The sequence below is a fragment of the Rhinoraja longicauda genome, chromosome 16 (assembly GCF_053455715.1).
Source record: "Rhinoraja longicauda isolate Sanriku21f chromosome 16, sRhiLon1.1, whole genome shotgun sequence".
In the NCBI taxonomy this organism is placed as follows: domain Eukaryota; kingdom Metazoa; phylum Chordata; class Chondrichthyes; order Rajiformes; family Arhynchobatidae; genus Rhinoraja; species Rhinoraja longicauda.
In genome coordinates, this window is record NC_135968.1 from 281,842 (window position 1) to 301,421 (window position 19,580).

The 19,580-nt window shown below is 51.9% G+C and overlaps 1 protein-coding gene across 1 annotated transcript; it reads right to left on the bottom strand.

The window, feature by feature from the left end:
• Window positions 1-1,031: 1,031 nt before the first annotated feature.
• LOC144601056 (uncharacterized) lies at window positions 1,032-19,306 on the bottom strand. The gene is given in 7 exon segments (XM_078412987.1): window positions 1,032-2,345; window positions 2,405-2,546; window positions 2,548-2,729; window positions 16,425-16,587; window positions 17,097-17,143; window positions 17,213-18,214; window positions 18,914-19,306. Coding segments are annotated over 6 exon segments (1,965 nt in total). The 5' UTR covers window positions 18,086-18,214; window positions 18,914-19,306; the 3' UTR covers window positions 1,032-1,787.
• Between the last annotated feature and the right edge of the window lie 274 nt (window positions 19,307-19,580).

Genomic DNA, 19,580 nt, shown 5'->3' on the forward strand with positions numbered 1-19,580 from the left:
ATAATCATCGAATAAATTCCATATAATTAACTCTATTAACATTTAAAATCAACTGCATGTGTAAAATGCTCACCTTCATTTTTCAGCTCAAAACAGGTCAGCAAATGTCCAGCAGTAGTGAAGAGTTTGTACAGGTGCATCCAGTTGTCCAGCAGACACATGACCAGCTCATACAGTGTATTTTGTGTGGTCTGGGGGAGGGGGTCGTCACCACTCTTGGTTTTGTTCCTCAAGTCAAGTCAAGTCAAGTTTATTTGTCACATACACATAAATGTGCAGTGAAATGAAAGATTACCCACAGTCCAACAACAAGAGCAATAACCTCCTTCCATTCCTTAATTCTCTTTTTCCATTTCTTCCCTGCTTCTCTTTCCCATATTAATTGCTCCACCTGCCTAATTGTTTCCACGTTCCCCCCACGGGCCAGGCTTCAGTTCCCAGCCTCTTAGTTAATGATGCCGACAATTATCTGTAATTTCTCCGTTTGTCTGGGTCTGAATAACACATGAGCTGTACTGGAGCTCCACCATCATGCTTATCCAGGGCTTGTCCCAATTTCAGCCCTCTTTATTACTACCAATTTACCACAGACCCCAGCTCCCGCAGAACTCTCCCGCAAACTGGTTACACAATGTAAACTGCCCAATTCATAAAAACTTACTTCTCTAATTGACACAGACCCTGGTCTTTGCGGATCGCTTCCCAAAGCCAGTTAGATAGTCTAACCTGCCCAATTGTTTTCTACTTTAATTTACACGGCCTACACAAATCCAACCGAGCCCATATATATAGTAATTCCTCTTACCGTAACTAGTCTTCTATAAGGGTCTCGGCAGGGAACCAGTCAACCTCAGATGAGGGACCACGGTGGTCCCGGGAACTTACTCGGAAGTTCAGACTCAATGGATCCGAAAGTGCACTTTACTTCCTTCGAGGTCCCGGTCAGACCGCAGCCGCTTACTCAGTCATCAGATATGGTCCCAGCGAGATCCTGCCGACTACGCCAATGTAAAGTTCTATCCGCGCTAAGAGACAACAGAACACACTAGTCAACTGAGATACAACACCAGTCTTTATTACGCACGCGGGAGTGGGAGGGAGATCACCAGTGTGCTTATATACTGGTAGCCCCTTGCGGTACCACTCAATTACAGAGTGTTTAAGCAGCACATTGATACACAACACAAACAGCCTTGCAGATAGTCATGAGTTCAGTTATCTGCATAGTCATCATATTCCCTTTGCTCAGCTTTAACATGACCATATATGAACTTATCTTTCTTAACAGTGTTACTTGTTATCAGTTCCCTGTTCTTTGTCCTCATGTTTTCCTTTGTGGTTTAATGGCACCCTCTATTAGACATTAGCTAGCAATTTAAGATAAGCCAGACAAGTTTCTGCAGCATGTAATCTACTTACGCCATATTTCATCATCCATCCCCTGGCCACGTACGCATTAACCGTTGGATTCCCTTTTCTCCTTTACATTAACATAGGATGGGGAGGGGAAGGGACACTCACCGCTGTGGGTACGCCGGTGCTGCCACAGGCTGGACATGCGGGTGAAACCCTTGCCACACTCGGGGCACACAAAGGGTCTCTCTCTGGTGTGTATCCGCTGGTGCTCCCGCAGCCCCCTTGCACTTTAGACTTTAGTGATACAGCGTGGAAACAGGCCCATTGGCACTCTCTGGCGCCGTGAGGCACCAAATCTACTGCTGTGCCACTGCGTGTTTAAGAGGCTTTTAGACAAGCACACGGATATAGAGGGAATGGAGGGATATGGATCACTCTTGAAACGCTTGCAGCGGTGGGAAGAGCCGCTCGCCGGCGTGGGCCCGCCGGTGCTGCCGCAGCCCCTGCGAGCTGTCAAACGCCTCACCGCAGTACTGGCAGTCATAGGTGTGCACGCGCTGGTGAGACAAGGCGTGGGAGGCCACAGCAAAGCGCTCGCCGCTCACAGGGTTGGGGAAGGGACGGTCGCCGGTGTGCACCCACTGGTGCCTCAACAGCCTGGAGGAGTTGGTGAAGCCCTTGCCGCACTGGGTGCAGGGGCGCTCGCCGGTGTGGGTGCGCTGGTGCCTCAGCAGGTTGTAGGAGCGGGTGAAGCGCTTGCCGCATTGGGCGCAGGTGTACGGCTGCTCCCCGGTGTGCATGCGCCGGTGAATCAACAGGTCCTGCGACCACTTGAAGGCATTGCCGCAGTCGGAGCAGGTGAAGGGACGGTCTCCAGCGTGCACCCGTTGGTGCCTCAGCAGCTTGGAGGAGCTGGTGTAGCCTTTGCCACACTGGGCGCAGGTGAAAGGCCGCTCGTCGGCGTGCATGTGCTGATGCTCCAGCAGGCTGTAGGAGCGGGTGAAGCCCTTGCCGCAGTCACTGCAGATGTACAGCCGCTCCCCGGTATGCAGGCGCCAGTGAAGCCCTTGCCGCATTCAGAACAGGTGAAGGGCCGCTCGTTGCTGTGCACCCGATGGTGCTTCAGCAAGGTGGAGGACTGGGTGAAGACTTTGCCACACTGGGCGCAGGTGTAGGGGCGCTCACCACTGCAGGCGCCAGTGCACCTTCAGTTCCGACGACGACTTGAAACCTTTGCCACAGTCGGAGCAGGTGAAGGGCCTCTCACTGCTGTGCACCCGCTGGTGCTTCCTCAGCCCCGACGACTGGGCAAAGCTCTTGCCACAGGTGGAGCAGCCAAAGGGCTTCTCGCCTGTGTGCACCTGCTGGTGGATCTTCAGCTCCTGCCCGGTCTTGAAGGTCTTGCTACAGTCAATAGACAATAGACAATAGGTGCAGGAGTAGGCCATTCAGCCCTTCGAGCCAGCACCGCCATTCAATGCGATCATGGCTGATCACTCTCAATCAGTATCCCGTTCCTGCCTTCTCCCCATACCCCCTCACTCCGCTATCCTTAAGAGCTCTATCCAGCTCTCTCTTGAAAGCATCCAACGAACTGGCCTCCACTGCCTTCTGAGGCAGAGAATTCCACACCTTCACCACTCTCTGACTGAAAAAGTTCTTCATCTCCGTTCTAAATGGCCTACCCCTTATTCTTAAACTGTGGCCCCTTGTTCTGGACTCCCCCAACATTGGGAACATGTTTCCTGCCTCTAATGTGTCCAATCCCCTAATTATCTTATGTTTCAATAAGATCCCCCCTCATCCTTCTAAATTCCAGTGTATACAAGCCTAATTGCTCCAGCCTTTCAACATACGACAGTCCCGCCATTCCGGGAATTAACCTAGTGAACCTACGCTGCACGCCCTCAATAGCAAGAATATCCTTCCTCAAATTTGGAGACCAAAGCTGCACACAGTACTCCATGTGCGGTCTCACCAGGGCCCGGTACAACTGTAGAAGGACCTCTTTGCTCCTATACTCAACTCCTCTTGTTATGAAGGCCAACATTCCATTGGCTTTCTTCACTGCCTGCTGTACCTGCATGCTTCCTTTCAGTGACTGATGCACTAGGACACCCAGATCTCGTTGAACATCCCCTCTTCCTAACTTGACACCATTCAGATAATAATCTGCCTTTCTATTCTTACTTCCAAAGTGAATAACCTCACACTTATCCAGTCGGAGCAGTCGAAGGGGCGTTCTCCCGTGTGCACCCGCCAGTGGGCCTCCAGCAGGTACAGGTGCCGCCAGGCCTTGCCACACACTTCGCACTTATAACGCTTCTCCTTGTTGAGCCCCATCATGTGGTCCTCCACCGAAGCTCAGCCTGCACACCGAGCCGATGGGGGGGGGCTCAGCGGCCACTCACGTCCCCGTCTTTCCGTCCACATCAACGGCTCCTAAACCCTGCAGGAGGGGAACACAGAGGGTCAGCAAGCTGGCAAACAGGACATTACTAACACACGAACATCACTAGTGCTTGAAAGGGGGCGCGAAAGGGGAGGGTGGGCGTGGGTGAGGGGTTGAGGGATTGGGAGAATGCAGTGTCAGGAAGGCAGTGGGGGAGGGGGTGTCGAAAGGTGTCGGATTTGAGGGGTGAGGGCGGTGGGGGAGGGGGAAGTTGGAGGTGAGGAGGGGGGGGGATGAGGGGATGTGTGTGATCCTCCCGCCCGCGCGTGAGCCGCCCTGCATCGTTACGTCATCCTCACGCAAGGCGCCATGACGTCACCGCCTCTGTTAGCGCAGGGCAACTGGCGGCTCGGCGCGGTGACAGAATGCTCAGTGCCCCCATGTTGGTGCGCCCCCCGCTTTCTACGTCACCCGCCCATCACCGCACCCCCGCTTCCCCCCTCCCCTCACTTTCACCGCCCTTATCCCCTTCCTCACTTCCGCCCTCCCTTGCCTCCTCACCACCTCTCCCTCCTCCCTCCTTCCACTGCTCCGACTGCAGCAAGAGATTTTGAATTTGTCGGGGCTGAGGCTTCAAATCGATGCCGGACTTGAAAGTGCATTGACGCCTCCACACCGGCGAGCGCCCCTTCCCCTGCGCCTAATGCGGCAAGGCCTTCACCTGCTCCTCCAACCTGCTGAACCACCCGCGCTCCCACTGCAGCTTCTGGGGGCCCGGGGGCGGGACGTGGCCCCTGATTGGGCAGCCGTGCCATCCGTTGCTGGGACGGGATCGGTAGCTCCGATTGGCGGAGGGCGCTGTCTGTCCGAGTGGTGGGGCTGCGCCTCAACCTATAGGACGCGCTCAACTGCGCCGGGTATGGGGACACGGCTCTGATTAGTCGTACGACGGGAGGGGGCGGTACCTGTTCCTTTGTGACGTTCGGGAGGCGGGTCCCGCTCCCATTGGAGGATGCGGGACCTGGTCACCGGTCACATGATGCGCGATGGGACGAAGCTGCCGCTCGGCACCGCGTCCTTTCCCCCACACTTTCCTTCCTTCCCGACGGCGATCCTGCGGCCGCCGACCCGAACAGCCGGAGTCCGAGGCGTGCGGGCGCAGGGGGAGGAGGTGATGTGAAGGAGGGAAGAAGGCCTGGACGCCCTCTAGTCCTCCGAATGTCGTGCCCCTTGTCGGTTGAAGGCCGCAGTGCAGCGACTCTAGTCCTCCGATAGTAGCGGCAGGACTCTAGTCCTCTAGTCTTCCGCGGCGGGAGGTCGCGATGCAACGTTTCTGGTTCTTCTCCCCCCCCCCCCCCCCCCCCCCCGCCCGCAGCAGGAAGTCGCGGCGCAGCGCCTCTGGTCAGCTGGCCGCCGCGCCCCCTGGCGACGGGAGGGTTGAGTTTCGTTTATAGTCACGTGTACCGAGGTACCGAAAGCTTTTTGTTGGGTGCTAGCCAGTCAGCAGAAAGGCAACAGAATACAGAGCTTTATTTGTCATTCGGTACCGAGGTACCGAACGAAATTACATATCCAGCAGTCACACACAAAAAAAAGAACACAAGACACATGACCCCAACACAAACGTCCATCACAGTGACTCCAAACACCCCCTCACTGTGATGGGGGCAACAAAACCTCCACTCTCTTCCCCACGCCCACGGACAGACAGCTCGTCCCCGACCGACCCGCACAGTCCCCGCAAGGCGATGGAAGTCCCCGCGGCCAAGCCGCACCGGGCGCTGAAACGTCTCGCGGCCGAGCCGGGCGATTGAAGGCCCCACGGCCGTACCGTGCGCAGCTAAGTCCCGCGGCCGAGCCGCGTCGGGCGATGTTAGGTCCCGCGGCCGAGCCGCACCAGCAATGTAAAGTCCCGCGGCCGAGCCGCGCCGGGCGATGGAAGGCCCCGCGGCCGAGCCGCACCGGGCGCTGTTAAGTCTAGCAGCCGCTCCGGGCGATGGAAGGCCCCGCGGGCGATGGAAGGCCCCGCGGGCGATGGAAGGCCCCGTGGGCGAGCAGCGCCCCGCGCCCCGCGCCGTGAGGAAGAGACCTAAAAAAGAAAGGTTTCCCCCACCCCACACACCCCCCCACACATACACAGCCAAAAAACAAAAACCATCCCAACACCGACACACAATAAAAAGACGAACAACTGCCAGCGTGCCGCAGCCGTTATGCGCCGCCACTAGACTTATAATCGATTATAATACACGATCTTTTTGCTCTGGTTTATTTCACTCACATGTTTAAACCGTAATGTTGTATTCTTAATGTTTTATGCTTTATTCTTAATTGTTTACTGTATGTTCGTGTTGTTACTTGCGAGCGGAGCACCAAGGCACATTCCTTGTATGTGTATATACTTGGCCAATAAACTTATTCATACATTCATTCCATTAAACAAATAAAATACAACAGCAGCCAAACGATATTCCCAACTGCAGGAACTATCTTTGAAGTAGTGGGGAGGTGTCCAAATGCACTACGGCTACAGATATGCATGGAGGCGAGAATAATTTCTTATCATTTCTGGAGATGGTTGGCATTCTTTTTTCATTATTGATAGCACAACATGAATTCTGAAGAATTCTGAAGAACACAGTGAGGTCAGGAGAAACTAGCTTTATTTGTTACGTAAGGCACATGTGTCAAGACTTTCTTTTGAAAAAACCCCACTTTAAAATGCCTTAAAGATTTGGGGCCAGTCGCAGCCAGCTGGTACTGTGAGCAGTCGGCTGTGGGCAGCTTGGGCCTCTTTTTGCATTTTTACTTGGGTACAGTAGAAATGAGAAGATGCTGGTACTATTGATTGTCTGCTCCTTGACAGGGCCAAGGGGGGCTGATATTAGGAACACTTCTCCATCCGTCTCCCACCACGGATGGCTGACCTGCCAAGTTCTACCGGCACCTTGGAGGGGAATGGACAGGCGACGTGTCGGGTCGGGACCCTTCTTTGGACTGATGGGAGTCGGGGGAGAAAGCTGGAACAAAGAAATGGGGTCTGTACAGACTCCAGGACTTGATTAAGAGATGGGGAGGGGGTGTCTCCTTAATTTGGAGAATTCAATGTTCATGTCATTGGCCTATGAGCTATGAGGTGCTGTTCCTCCGGTTTGCGTGTTACCTTACTCTGACAATGGAGGAGGCCCAGGACAGGAAAGATCAGTGTGGGAGTGGGAAGGGGGTTAAAATGGTTGGCAACCGGGAGATCCAGCAGGCCTTGGCGGACCGAGCGCACGTGTCGGGTGAAATGCACGCCTAGTCTTGGTACAAAGAACAGCAGATGTTGGTTTACAAAGAGACACAATCTCCTGGAGTAACTTGCACCTCTGGAGAGCATGGACAGGCAACATTCTAGGTTAGGACCCTTCTTCAGACTGCTTGGTGTGGGGGGTGGAGAAAATTGGAAGGAGAGGTGGGAATGGTTGCCTCAGATTCCCTTCCCTCCACAGATGCGGCCTGGCCCACTGAGTTCCTCCACTGCTTTGAGGGAATGGACAGATGACGTTTTGAGGCAGTGTTAGCTGCGAGGAGGATGCTAGGAGGCTGCAGAGTGTCTTGGATAGATTAGGCGAGTGGGCAAATGCATGGCAGATGCAATATAATGTGGATAAATGTGAGGTTATCCACTTTGGTGGCAAGAACAGGAAAGCAGAGTATTACCTAAATGGTGAACGATTAGGAGAAGGGGAGATGCAACGTGACCTGGGTGTCATGGTGCACCAGTCATTGAAAGCAAGCGTGCAGGTGCAGCAGGCAGTGAAGAAAGCGAATGGTATGTTGGCATTCATAGCAAGAGGATTTGAGTTTAGGAGCAGGGAGGTTCTACTGCAGTTGTACAGGGCCTTGGTGAGACCGCACCTGGAGTATTGTGTGCAGTTTTGGTCTCCTAATCTGAGGAAAGACGTTCTTGCCTTAGAGGGAGTATAGAGAAGGTTCACTAGATTGATCCCTGGGATGGCGGGACTTTCATATGAAGAAAGACTGGATAGACTAGGCTTGTACTCGCTGCAATTTAGAAGACTGAGGGGGGATCTTATAGAAACATATAAAATTCTTGAGGGGTTGGAGAGGCTAGATGCGGGAAGATTGTTCCCGATGTTGGGGGAGTCCAGAACCAGGGGTCACAGCTTAAGGATAAGGGGGAAGTCTTTTAGGACCGAGATGAGAAAACATTTCTTCACACAGAGAGTGGTGAGTCTGTGGAATTCTCTGCCACAGAAGGTAGTTGAGGCCAGTTCACTGGCTATATTTAAGAGGGAGTTAGATGTGGCCCTTTTTGCTAAAGGGATCAGGGGGTATGGAGAGAAGGCAGGTACAGGTTACTGAGCTGGATGATCAGCCATGATCATATTGAATGGCGGTGCAGGCTCGAAGGGCCGAATGGCCTACTCCTGCACCTATTTTCTATGTTTCTATGTCTATGTTAAGTATAATGTATTCTCTACTTTTGACGTAAAAAGTGCTTACTACCAAATTCCTTTGAAAGAATCAGAAAAGAAATACACCGCGTTTGAAGCAAATGGAAAATTATACCACGACTGCAGAGTTCCTTTTGGTGTAACTAATGGTGTGGCAGTTTTTCAGAGAGAGATGGACAAACTTGTTGAACAGGAAAACCTTAAAGATACTTTCCCTTATCTTGATAATATAACTATTGCAGGAAAAGACCAAGCTGAACATGACAAAACTGTACAACGGTTTTTAGAAGTTGTACATTCTAAAAATCTAACATTAAATGAGGCTAAGTCAATAATATCAGTGTCATCAATTAATATTCTTGGTTATTGGGTTGGAAATGATATGATCAAGCTTGATCCAGAAAGACTCCTCCCACTCCAAGAGATACCTGTTTCAGCTACATTAAAATCTCTACGAAGGGTTCTTGGCATGTTTGCATATTATGCTAAATGGATACCAAATTTCTCTGACAAAATTCAACCTTTGATTAGAGCAAAATCTTTCCCCCTTGACTCTACAGCAATTGGTGCCTTTACTTCTTTAAAGAAACAATTAGAATCTGCGACATTACACGCCATCGATGAGGATCTCCCCTTTGTTGTTGAATGTGAATCCTCTGATTTAGCAGTATCAGCAACATTAAATCAAGGAGGACGACCAGTGGCTTTCATGTCTCGTACTCTCCAAGGTAGTGAATTGCATTACCCACCCGTCGAAAAGGAAGCTACAGCAATTATTGAAGCAGAGAAAATGGAGTAATTTCCTTGCTCGCCAGCACTTCACTTTGATAACAGATCAACAACGTTCAGTAGCTTTTATGCTAGATAATCGGAAGCGAACGAAGATTAAAAACAGTAAAATTCATGAATGGAGGATTGAATTATCTGCATATAGTTATTCAATTGCGTACCGCCCTGGTAAGGATAATTTGCTCCGGATACCTTAACTTGAGCATTTTGTGCCTCTGTTCATTCTTCTGCACTCACTGATCTTCACAATGGGCTGTGTCTTCCTGGAGTCACTCGTATGTTACACTGTTTTCCTTCCAAAAACGTACCTTTCTCTACAGAAGATGTGAAGATGACGTGTGCTTCATGTAGAATCTGTGCTGAATTAAAACCAAGGTTTTTCCGTCCTGAAGAAGGAAGATTGATCAAAGCTGCTTAACCTATGGAACGTTTGAGTATTGACTTAAGGGCCTTTACCATCCTCCTCTCAAAATGTTTATATACTTACCATAGTTGATGAATATTCGAGGTTTCCATTTGCCTTTCCTTGTCCAAATATGTCAGTTGCTATGGTTATCAAATGTTTAGATCAACTGTTTTCATTCTGTGGATTTCCAAGTTACATACATTCTGATAGGGGCACCTCATTTATGTCAAAAGATTTAAAGGACTACCTTTTTAATAGAGGAATTGCAACAAGTAAAACAACACCATATCATCCTATTGGAAATGGTCAGGTTGAGAGGTATAACGGAATCATTTGGAAAGCAGTGAAACTGGCTTTAAAGTCAAATGACATACCAGATCAGCAGTGGGAATGTGTTCTACCAGATGCATTACACTCCATCAGATCTCTACTGTCAACTGCTACCAATTCTACTCCACATGAGCGGTTCTTTAACTTCAAACGGCGTTCTTCTAGTGATACTTCTCTGCCATCATGGTTGACTAGCCCTGGGCCTGTGTTGCTTCGTCGATATGTCTGATCAAATAAGAATGAGCCCTTTGTTGATGAAGTTGAACTGACTGATGTCAACCCTTCTTATGCAGCTATCAAGTATCAGGATGGACGTCAGTCAACTGTCTCACTTCGTGACCTTGCACCATGTCCATCTTCTCCATCAGCTCCATCATTCCTTGATAATATTAATCGAGAACTTCCTTCAACACTCCCATCATCCCCTATGAAAACTTCTATAAGTAATTCTAAAATTGAAAATGTAAATAACAATATGAGTGAAGTTGATGACCAAGCAATATATGTACCACCAGCTATTGAAACACCATTATCTCCTGATGCTCCAGTGCTGCGACAGTCATCAAGACATACTAAACCCTCTGACTGTCTCAACTTATAAATAGGAGGGGAGAATGAAGTGTGTGCATGTGCGGGACTCTCGGGCGGGCGAGGCCTGCAGAATCAGCGATAATTTCCATACGCTTTGAAGATATGTATTACGGAAATGAGTTGCTTAAAGCTTAAATAAAGTTTAAGTAAATTGGAATTTTAATTTGCCTCACACCACCTAGTAAACCTATGCTGCACACCCTCAATAGCAAGAATATCTTTCCTCAAGTTTGGAGACCAAAACTGCACACAGTACTCCAGGTGCCGTCTCACTAGGGCCCTGTACAACTGCAGAAAGACCTCTTTGCTCCTATACTCAACTCCTCTTGTTATGAAGGCAATATTCCATTGGCTTTCTTCACTACCTGCTATACCTGCATGCTTCCTTTCAGTGACTGATGCACTGGAACACCCAGATCTCGTTGTACGTCCCCATTTCCTAACTTGACATGATTCAGATAATAATCTGCCTTCCTGTTCTTACCACCAAAGTGGATAACCTCACATTTATCCACATTAAACTACATCTGCCATGCATCTGCCCACTCACACAACCAGTCCAAGTCACCCTTTTACTATCCTCCTTTATATTATTGGCTAGCTATTCTTCGTATTCTCCCCATATTGTCTTTTTAGTTATCTTCTGTTGCTCTTTAAAAGAGTCCCAATCCTCTGGATTCCCGCTCTTCTTTGCTATGTTATACTTCTCCTTTATTTTTATACTGTCCTTGATTTCCCTTGTCAGCCACGGGTGCCTTTTACTCCCCTTAGAATCAGTCCGCCTCTTTGGGATGTATTGATCCTGCACCTTCTGCATTATTCCCAGGAATACCTGCCATTGCTGTTCCACTGTCTTCCCTGCTAGGGTCTCCTCCCTCATGCCTCTATAATCCCCTTTGTGATACTTTAATACCGACACTTACGATTTTCCCTTCTCCCTCTCAAATTGTAGATTAAAACTTATCATATTATGATCACTGCCTCCTAATGGCTCTTTTACCTTGAGTTCCCTCATCACATCAGGTTCATTACATGACACTACATCCAGAATTGCCTTCTCCCTGGTAGGCTCCAGTACAAGCTGTTCTAAGAATCCATCTCGGAGATACTCCACAAACTCCCTTTCCTGGGGTCCAGTACCAACCTGATTTTCCCAGTCTACCTGCATGTTGAAATGTCCCATAACCACCGTAGCATTACATTTGCGACATGCCAATTTTAACTCTTGATTCAACTTGCACCCTATGTCTCTAGGCTACTCTTTAGGGGCCTGTAGATAATTCCCATTAGGGTCTTTTTATCCTTACCCAGAGGGCGCCCAGACCTTTCCTCCCCCATTCACTCACATCCCACTCCTCGGGTCGCCGGCCGCAGGATCGCCCTCGGGAAGGGAGGAGGGGGTGGGGAAAAGGACACGGGGTAAATTGGCGGTGTAGACGACGGCGGCGACTGTTCCCCACCGGAGCTCCCGGCGCTGAGCGTGCGGAGGCCTCGTCCCATCGGCCGCGGCCAAAGATACTTGAATAAAGATACTAAAATAAAGATAGAGTAAAGATACTCTTGTATCTTTGGCCTCATGTAACCGGCAACCTGCGACCAGGTCCCGCCCGCCCCCAATGACGAGCAGCGCCGGTGGCCAATGGGCTACATCACAATGGACTACTACTCCCAGGCTACTACATCACAAAGGACCAGGTACCGCCCCTCCCTGCGTCCGATCAATCAGACCAATGTCCCCGCCCCCACGGCGCAGGTGAGCGCATCCTATAGGCCGCGCCGCAGCCCCGCCCCTCGGACAGACAGCGCCCTCCACCAATCGCAGCCACCCATTCCGCCCTAGCAACGGTTGCTGGGCGTGGCCGGGTCCCCCCAGAAGCTGCAGCGGGACAGGCAGCAACTCTGTTGAGAAGCAATGGGCGACGTTTCAGGTCGAGACCCTCCCTCAGACTGAGAGTCGCAGGAAAGTGAAACGAGAGATATAGACAGTGATGTGGAGTGAAAAGCTTTTACATAGTAACACACAAAAACACAGGTGCAGGAGTCGGCCATTCGAGCCAGCACCGGTAATCAATATGATCATGGCTGATCATCCACAATCAGTACCCCATTCTTGCTTTCTCCCCATATCCCTTGATTCCGTTAGCCCAGAGAGCTAAATCTAACTCTCTCTTGAAAACATCCGGTGAATTGGCTTCCACTGCCTTCTGTGGCAGAGAATTCCACAGATTCACAACTCTCTGGGTGAAGACGTTTTTCCTTATCTCAGTCCTAAATGGCCGATCCCTTATTCTTAAACTGTGGCCCCTGGTTCTGGACTCCCCCAACATCGGGAACATTTTTCCTGCATCTAACCTGCTCAATCCCTTAATAATTTTATATGTTTCTATAACATCCCCTCTCATCCTTCTAAATTCCAGTGAATACAAGCCCAGTCGACATCATATGACAGTCCCACCATCCCGGGAAGTAACCTGGTGACTGTACGCTGCACTCCCTCAATAGCAAGAATGTCCTTCATCAAATTAGGAGACCAAAACTGCACACAATACTCCAGATGCGGTCTCACCAGGGCCCTGTACAACTGCAGGGCCTTTTTGCTTTATTCACAAAATGCTGGAGTAACTCAGCAGGTCAGGCAGCATCTCGGGAGAGAAGGAATGGGTGACGTTTCGGGTCGAGACCCTTCTTCAGACCCAATCGATTTGTACCAGCATCTGCAGTTATTTTCTTATAGGACCATTTTGCTCCTCTACTCTCGTTATGAAGGCCAACATTCAAAGAGCTTTCTTCATTGCCTGCTGTACCTGCATGCTTACTTTCATTGGCTCATGTACAAGGACACTCAGGTCTCGTACTTCCCCTTTTCCTAACCTGACACCATTCAGATAATACAGGGTGCTGGAGTAACACCTTACATTTCCTCATGTCTCCCTCTCCTGAGACTGAAGAAGGGTCTCGACCCAAAACGTCACCCATTCCTTCTCCCCTGAGATGCTGCCTGTCCCCCTGAGTTACTCCAGCATTTCGTGAATAAATACCTTCAATTTGTACCAGCATCTGCAGTTATTTTCTTACACTAAGTCTGAAGAAGGTTCCTTCTCTCCAGAGATGCTGCCTGTCCCGCTGAGTTTCTCCAGCATTTTGTGCCTGTCTGTGGAGAACATAGATTGGGGACGTTTTTTGGTCATCACCCTCCTTCAGACCTGAAACATCGCCTATCCACGTTGACCACAGATGCGGCCTGACCAGCTGAGTTGCTCCAGCACTCTGTGAAACGTCACCTATACATGTTCTCCACAGATCCTGCCTCCAGCACTTTGTGTCTTTTTATGTATGAACTAGCATCTGCAGTTCCTTGTGTCTGCCAAAGATGGGCACAAAGTGCTGGGGAAAAAATATGGGCAACATTTCAGGGACACTTGGTTACTGGTCAAACTTTGTTCGAACCTAGCCCACAGCTAACAATGGACCGTTTCCTTTAACATCATCATTTTTTTCCATATCCTCAGCATCTGCTTTGTTCTGTTATTTTCAGACCTCACCCTTCTGTCACTGCACTGAGTAGCTCCTTCAGGGACAGACTCCTTCACCCCAAGTGCATGAAGGAGAGATATGAGGTCCTTCCTTCCCGCTGCTGTGAGACTGCACAACCACCACTGCTCCCAGCTGACGAGTCAACAATAACAGCTAAGGACACACAGAAAACTGAAGACAATTTATGTATCTTTTATTTATAATGAATGATCTCTTGCTATCCACTTTGCTGCTGTAACACTGTAAATTTCCCCAGTGTGGGACGAATAAAGGAATATCTTATTATCCATATCTCTAGTTTGCGTTTGGTCTCGCCGATGTATAAGAGTCCACATATTGAACAACGGATACAGTAGATGAGGTTGGAGGAGGTGCAAGTGAGGCTTTGTCCCACCCTCACCTCCCTTCCAGCTTCCTTCCCCAACTACAATCAGACTGAAGAAGACTCCCAACCCGAAACCTTACCTATCCATGTACTTGCATTAAACATTTAACCCAAAATTATGTATCTGTACACTGTGGACAGCTTAATCGAATTGAATTGAATTTTTTGAATTGAAGCATTTATTGTCATTGAAACATAAATTTGAACGAAATGTCTTTGCCATGCAGTCATGACAATAAAGAGCACAAAAATCACAATTACATAAATTTAACATAAACATCCATCCTCCAGCCACCTCACTGTGATGGAAAGCAAAATCAGTCTTGTCTCCTCCTTTGTTCTTCTCCCGCGGTCAGGCAGTCAAACTGCTGCGTCGAAGTGATCGAGGCTCCCGATTATTTTGAAGCCTCCGCCGGGCAATGGAAGATCCCGCGACCGAGCCGTGCAGGGCGATGAAGGTCCGGCAAATGGGCCGATCGAGCCTTGCAATTTGGGGCGGTCGAAGCTGCCATGGCTGGAGCTCTCGAAAGCCGGTCACCAGCCAGGAACCTACGGGCTCCTGACAAAAGCCGGTCACCAGCCAGGAACCTATGAGCTCCTGACGTTGCAGTCCACAGAGCCCACGGCCGAAGCCTCCAAAGGTAGAGTCACAGCCGCAATCACAGCGCCACCACAGCCTCCGAAAGTCGCCCAGCTCGGAGACAGTAAGTCCGCAGGCCGGAGCCCTCAAGGTCGATCGCAGCTGAAGAGACAAACAGACTGCAGGCGTGCCGCAGCTGCAGGGGCAGTGCCACCAATCGTAATCATATTTAGTCTTTCCATTGACTGGATAGCACGCAACAAAAACCAGAGGGTGGTGGGTATGTGGAACGAGCTGCCGGAGGAGGTGTAGGGAGGCACATACAGTCACAATCTTTAAAAGGTGTTTGGACAGGTTCATAAGTCAGAGCAGCAGAATTACGCCATTCAGCCCATCGAGTTTGCTCCACCATTCAATCATGACCGATCTATCTCTCTCAACCCCATTCTCCTGCCTTCTCCCATAACCCCTGACACCCGTACCAATCAGGATTCTGTCAATCACTGCTTTAAAAGGTGCAGTTGAGTTGCTGCCTCACAACGCCAGACACCCGGGTTCCTTCCCCACTACGGATGCTGTCTGTACAGAGTTTGCACGTTCTCACCATCACCTGCGTGGGTATTCTCCAAGGTCTTCAGTTTCCTCCCACACTCCAAAGACGTGCATGTTTGTAGGTTAATTGGCTTGGCGAATGTAAAAATTGTCCCTCGTGGGTGTAGGATAGTGTTAATGTGCGGGGATCACTGGAAGGCGCGGACCCGGTGGGCCGAAAGGGCCTGTTTTCGCGCTGCATTTCTAAACTAATCAAAACATTCAGTTGAAACCGTAGGTTAGGTGGCTATGATGTTTGGTAGGTTAGGTGTATTAAATGCATTTTCGACTTACGATATTTTCGATTTACGATGGGATTATCAGAAAATAACTCCATCGTAAATCGAGGAGCATCTGTATATAGAAGAAAGCTTATCACGGGATAACACTGATTATTTGGGGGCCTATCTATATATTTTTGGCTTAAAAAGACATTTATTTCATAAGAATAACGGGTTAACGAGCAAAAGTCCTTGTTTACCACCGCCGGAGAGCGAGATGCCACCATGCGGAGTTATGGGGGAACGGCCGGGGGACGGGAAGCGGTGACTCCGGATTAATCCCGACACCTTTCACCAGCGAGAAGACAGAGGAATGACGAAGAGATGGCGCCCGAGGGGGGTGGGCTGTCGATGACTGGTCAGCTCGGAACTTGCATCACATCCCAAGGGACACTGCATTGTCGACAGGGTCAAGGAGGGCTGATATTGGGAACACTTCTCCGTCCGTCTCCCACCACGGATGGCTGAACTGCTGAGTTCTACCAGCACTTTGGAGGGGATTGGACAGGCGACGTGTCTGGTCTGGACTCTTATTTGCACTGATGGAGTCGGTGGAAGCTGGAACAAAGAGATTGCAGCCGGACAAAGCCCAGCAAGTGATAGGTGTACAGGCAGCATCTCCGGAAAGAAGGAATGGGTGATGTTTCGGGTTGAGACTGAAGAGGGTCTCGACCCAATCCTTGCAGCATTTTGTGTCGACCTAAACAGCACACATCCACGCACGTGTACCAGCAGGCTAGAGGAGCGGGCAAAGGCCTTGCCACAGAGCGGGCAGGTGAAGGACCGTTCGCCGGTGTGGAACCGTCGGTGCTCCAGGCAGGTGAAGCCCTTACCACAGGACGGGCGGGGGAAGGGACGCTCACCGCTGTGGGTACGCCGGTGCTGCCAGAGGCTGACATGCGGGTGAAACCCTTGCCACACTCGGCGTACACAAAGGATCTCTTTCCAGTGTGTATCTGCTGCTGCTCCCGCAGCCCCCGTACGCTTTAGACTTTAGTGATTTAGCGCGGAAACAGGCCCTTCGGCCCACCGAGTCCGCGCTAACCAATGATCCCCAAACACTAACACACACTGTGGATAATTTACATTTTTCCAAGCCAATTAACCTACAAAGCTACACATCTTTGGAGTGTGGGAGGAAACTGGAGCACCCGGAGAAAGCACACGCAGGTCACGGGGAGAACGTGTAAACTCCGAACAGATCGCACCTGTAGTCAGGATAGAACCCGGGCCTCTGGTGCCGTGAGGTAGCCACTCTACCGCTGCGTCACTGGGTGTTTTAGAGGCTTTTAGACAAGCACATGGATATACAGGGAATGGAGAGATATGGATCACTCTTGAAAAGCTTGCTGTGATGGGAAGAGCCGCTCGCCGACGTGACCCCGCCGGTGCTGCCGCAGCCCCCGCGAGCTGTCAAACGTCTCACCACAGTACTGGCAGTCGTAGGGCTGGCCACTGGTGCGCACGAACTGGTGAGACAGGGTGTGTGAGGCCATGGCAAAGCGCTCTCCACTCACCGGGCTCGGACGGTCGGCGGCGTGCACCCGCTGGTGCCACAGCAGCTTGGAGGAGCGGGTGAAGCCCTTGCCGCACTGGGCGCAGGTGAAGGGGCGATCGCCGGCGTGGATGCGCTGGTGTTCCAGCAGGCTGTCGGAGCGGCTGAAGCCCTTGCCGCAGTCGCTGCAGGTGTGCGGCCGCTCCCCGGTGTGTAGGCGCCGGTGCATCTTCAACTCCGGCATCGACTTGAAGCTCTTGCCGCAGTTGGAGCAGGTGAAGGGCCGCTCACTGCTGTGCACCCGTTGGTGGCTCAGCAGCGGGGAGGAGTGAGTGAAGCCCTTGCCGCAGTCGCTGCAGGTGTAAGGGCACTGCCCAGTATGCAGGCGCTGGTGCACCTTCAACTCCGGCATCGACTTGTAGCTCTTGCCGCAGTCGGAGCAGGTGAAGGGCCGCTCACTGCTGTGCACCCGCCGGTGCCGCCTCAGCCCCGATGACTGGCCAAAGCTCTTGCCGCAGGTGGAGCAGCCAAAGGGCTTCTCGCCCGTGTGCACTCGCCGGTGCCGCCTCAGCCCCCCTGACTGGCCAAAGCTCTTGCCGCAGGTGGAGCAGCCGAAGGGCTTCTCGCCTGTGTGCACCTGCCGGTGCCTCTTCAGCCCCGACAACAGGGCAAAGCTCTTGCCGCAGGTGGAGCAGATGAAGGGCTTCTCGCCCGTGTGCACCTGCCAGTGGATCTTCAACTCCTGCACCGTCTTGAAGCTCTTGCCGCAGTCGGAGCAGCCGAAGGGGCGTTCTCCCGTGTGCACCCGCCGATGGGTCTCCAGCCGGGACAGGTGCTGCCAGGCCTTGCCACATACGTCGCACTTATAACACTTCTTCTTGGTGGGCTCCGTCATGTGGTCCTCCACCGACGCTCAGCCCGCAAACCGAGCAGATGGGGGGGGGGGGGGGTCACCGGCACCCTGGCCGCCCTGAATGGCGGCTCACGTCCCCGTCTCTCCGTCCACAGCAATGGCTCCTAAACACTGCGGGAGGGGAACACAGAGGGTCAACAAGCTGGCAAACAGGACATTACTAATACGTGAATATCACTAGTGCTTGAAGAGGGGAGGAGGGGAAGGGGGAGTGGGTGAGGGGTTAGTGCGGGAGGGGGAGGGGTGGAGGGGGAAGGGTGAGAGGGGGGTGAACGAAGGGTGAGGGGGCTGGGAGGTTTGAGAGGACAGAGGAGTGAGGGGGGGAATTCTGCACCGACCTGAGGCGCCAAGCATCCGGTTACCCCACGCATCAGGCACCCTGTGCCGTGACATCATCCTCATGCATGGCGCCATGACATCACCGCCCCCCCGTCACGGCGCAGGGCGGCTGGCTGCCAGACGTGCGGGTGGCTCAATGCGGCGCCCGGATACTCAGTCCCCCCAGGTCAGTGCGGCGCCTCCCACTTGCCCCCTCACCCCCATCATCTCCCCCCCTCCATCACCCCCCCCCCGCTTCCCCCCTCCATCACTTCCACCTCCCTTATTACCCTTCCCCACTTCCCCCTTGCCTCCTAACCACCTCTCCCCTACTTCCCCCCTGCCATATCATATCATATCATATATATACAGCCGGAAACAGGCCTGTTCGGCCCACCAAGTCCGTGCCGCCCAGCGATCCCCGTACATTAACACTATCCTACACCCACTAGGGACAATTTTTATATTTACCCAGCCAATTAACCTACATACCTGTACGTCTTTGGAGTGTGGGAGGAAACCGAAGATCTCGGAGAAAACCCACGCAGGTCACGGGGAGAACGTACAAACTCCGTACAGACGGCGCCCGTAGTCAGGATCGAACTTGAGTCTCCGGCGCTGCATTCGCTGTAAAGCAGCAACTCTACCGCTGCGCTACCGTGCCGCCATCTCTGCCTCCCCTCACTCCCTCCTTCACCCCCCACCCGCCCCTCACCCTTCCACTGCTCGGACTGCGGCCAGAGCTTTTTGAATTCGTCGGGGGTGAGGCTTCAAGTCAATGCCGGATTTGAAAGTGCACTGACGTCTGCACACCGGTCGAGCGCCCCTTCCCCTGCGCCCAGTGTGGCAAAGCCTTCACCCGCTCCTCCAACCAGCTGAAGCTCTCGCTGCAGCTTCTGGGGGCCCGGGGACGGGATGTGGCCCCTGATTGGCCGGCCACGCCCAGGCAACCGTTGCGAGGGTGGGACGAGCGGCTACAATTGGCGGAGGGCGCTGTCATTCCGAGAGGGCTGCAGCTTGACCTATAGGAGGCGCCTCACGTGTGGGGGGGACGCGGCTCTGATTGGTCGGATAACGGGAGTGGTACGTGGGGCATTGTGACGTCTGAGGCGGGACCTGGTCCCATTGGCCGCTGGCGCTGCCCGTCAGTGGGGAGCAG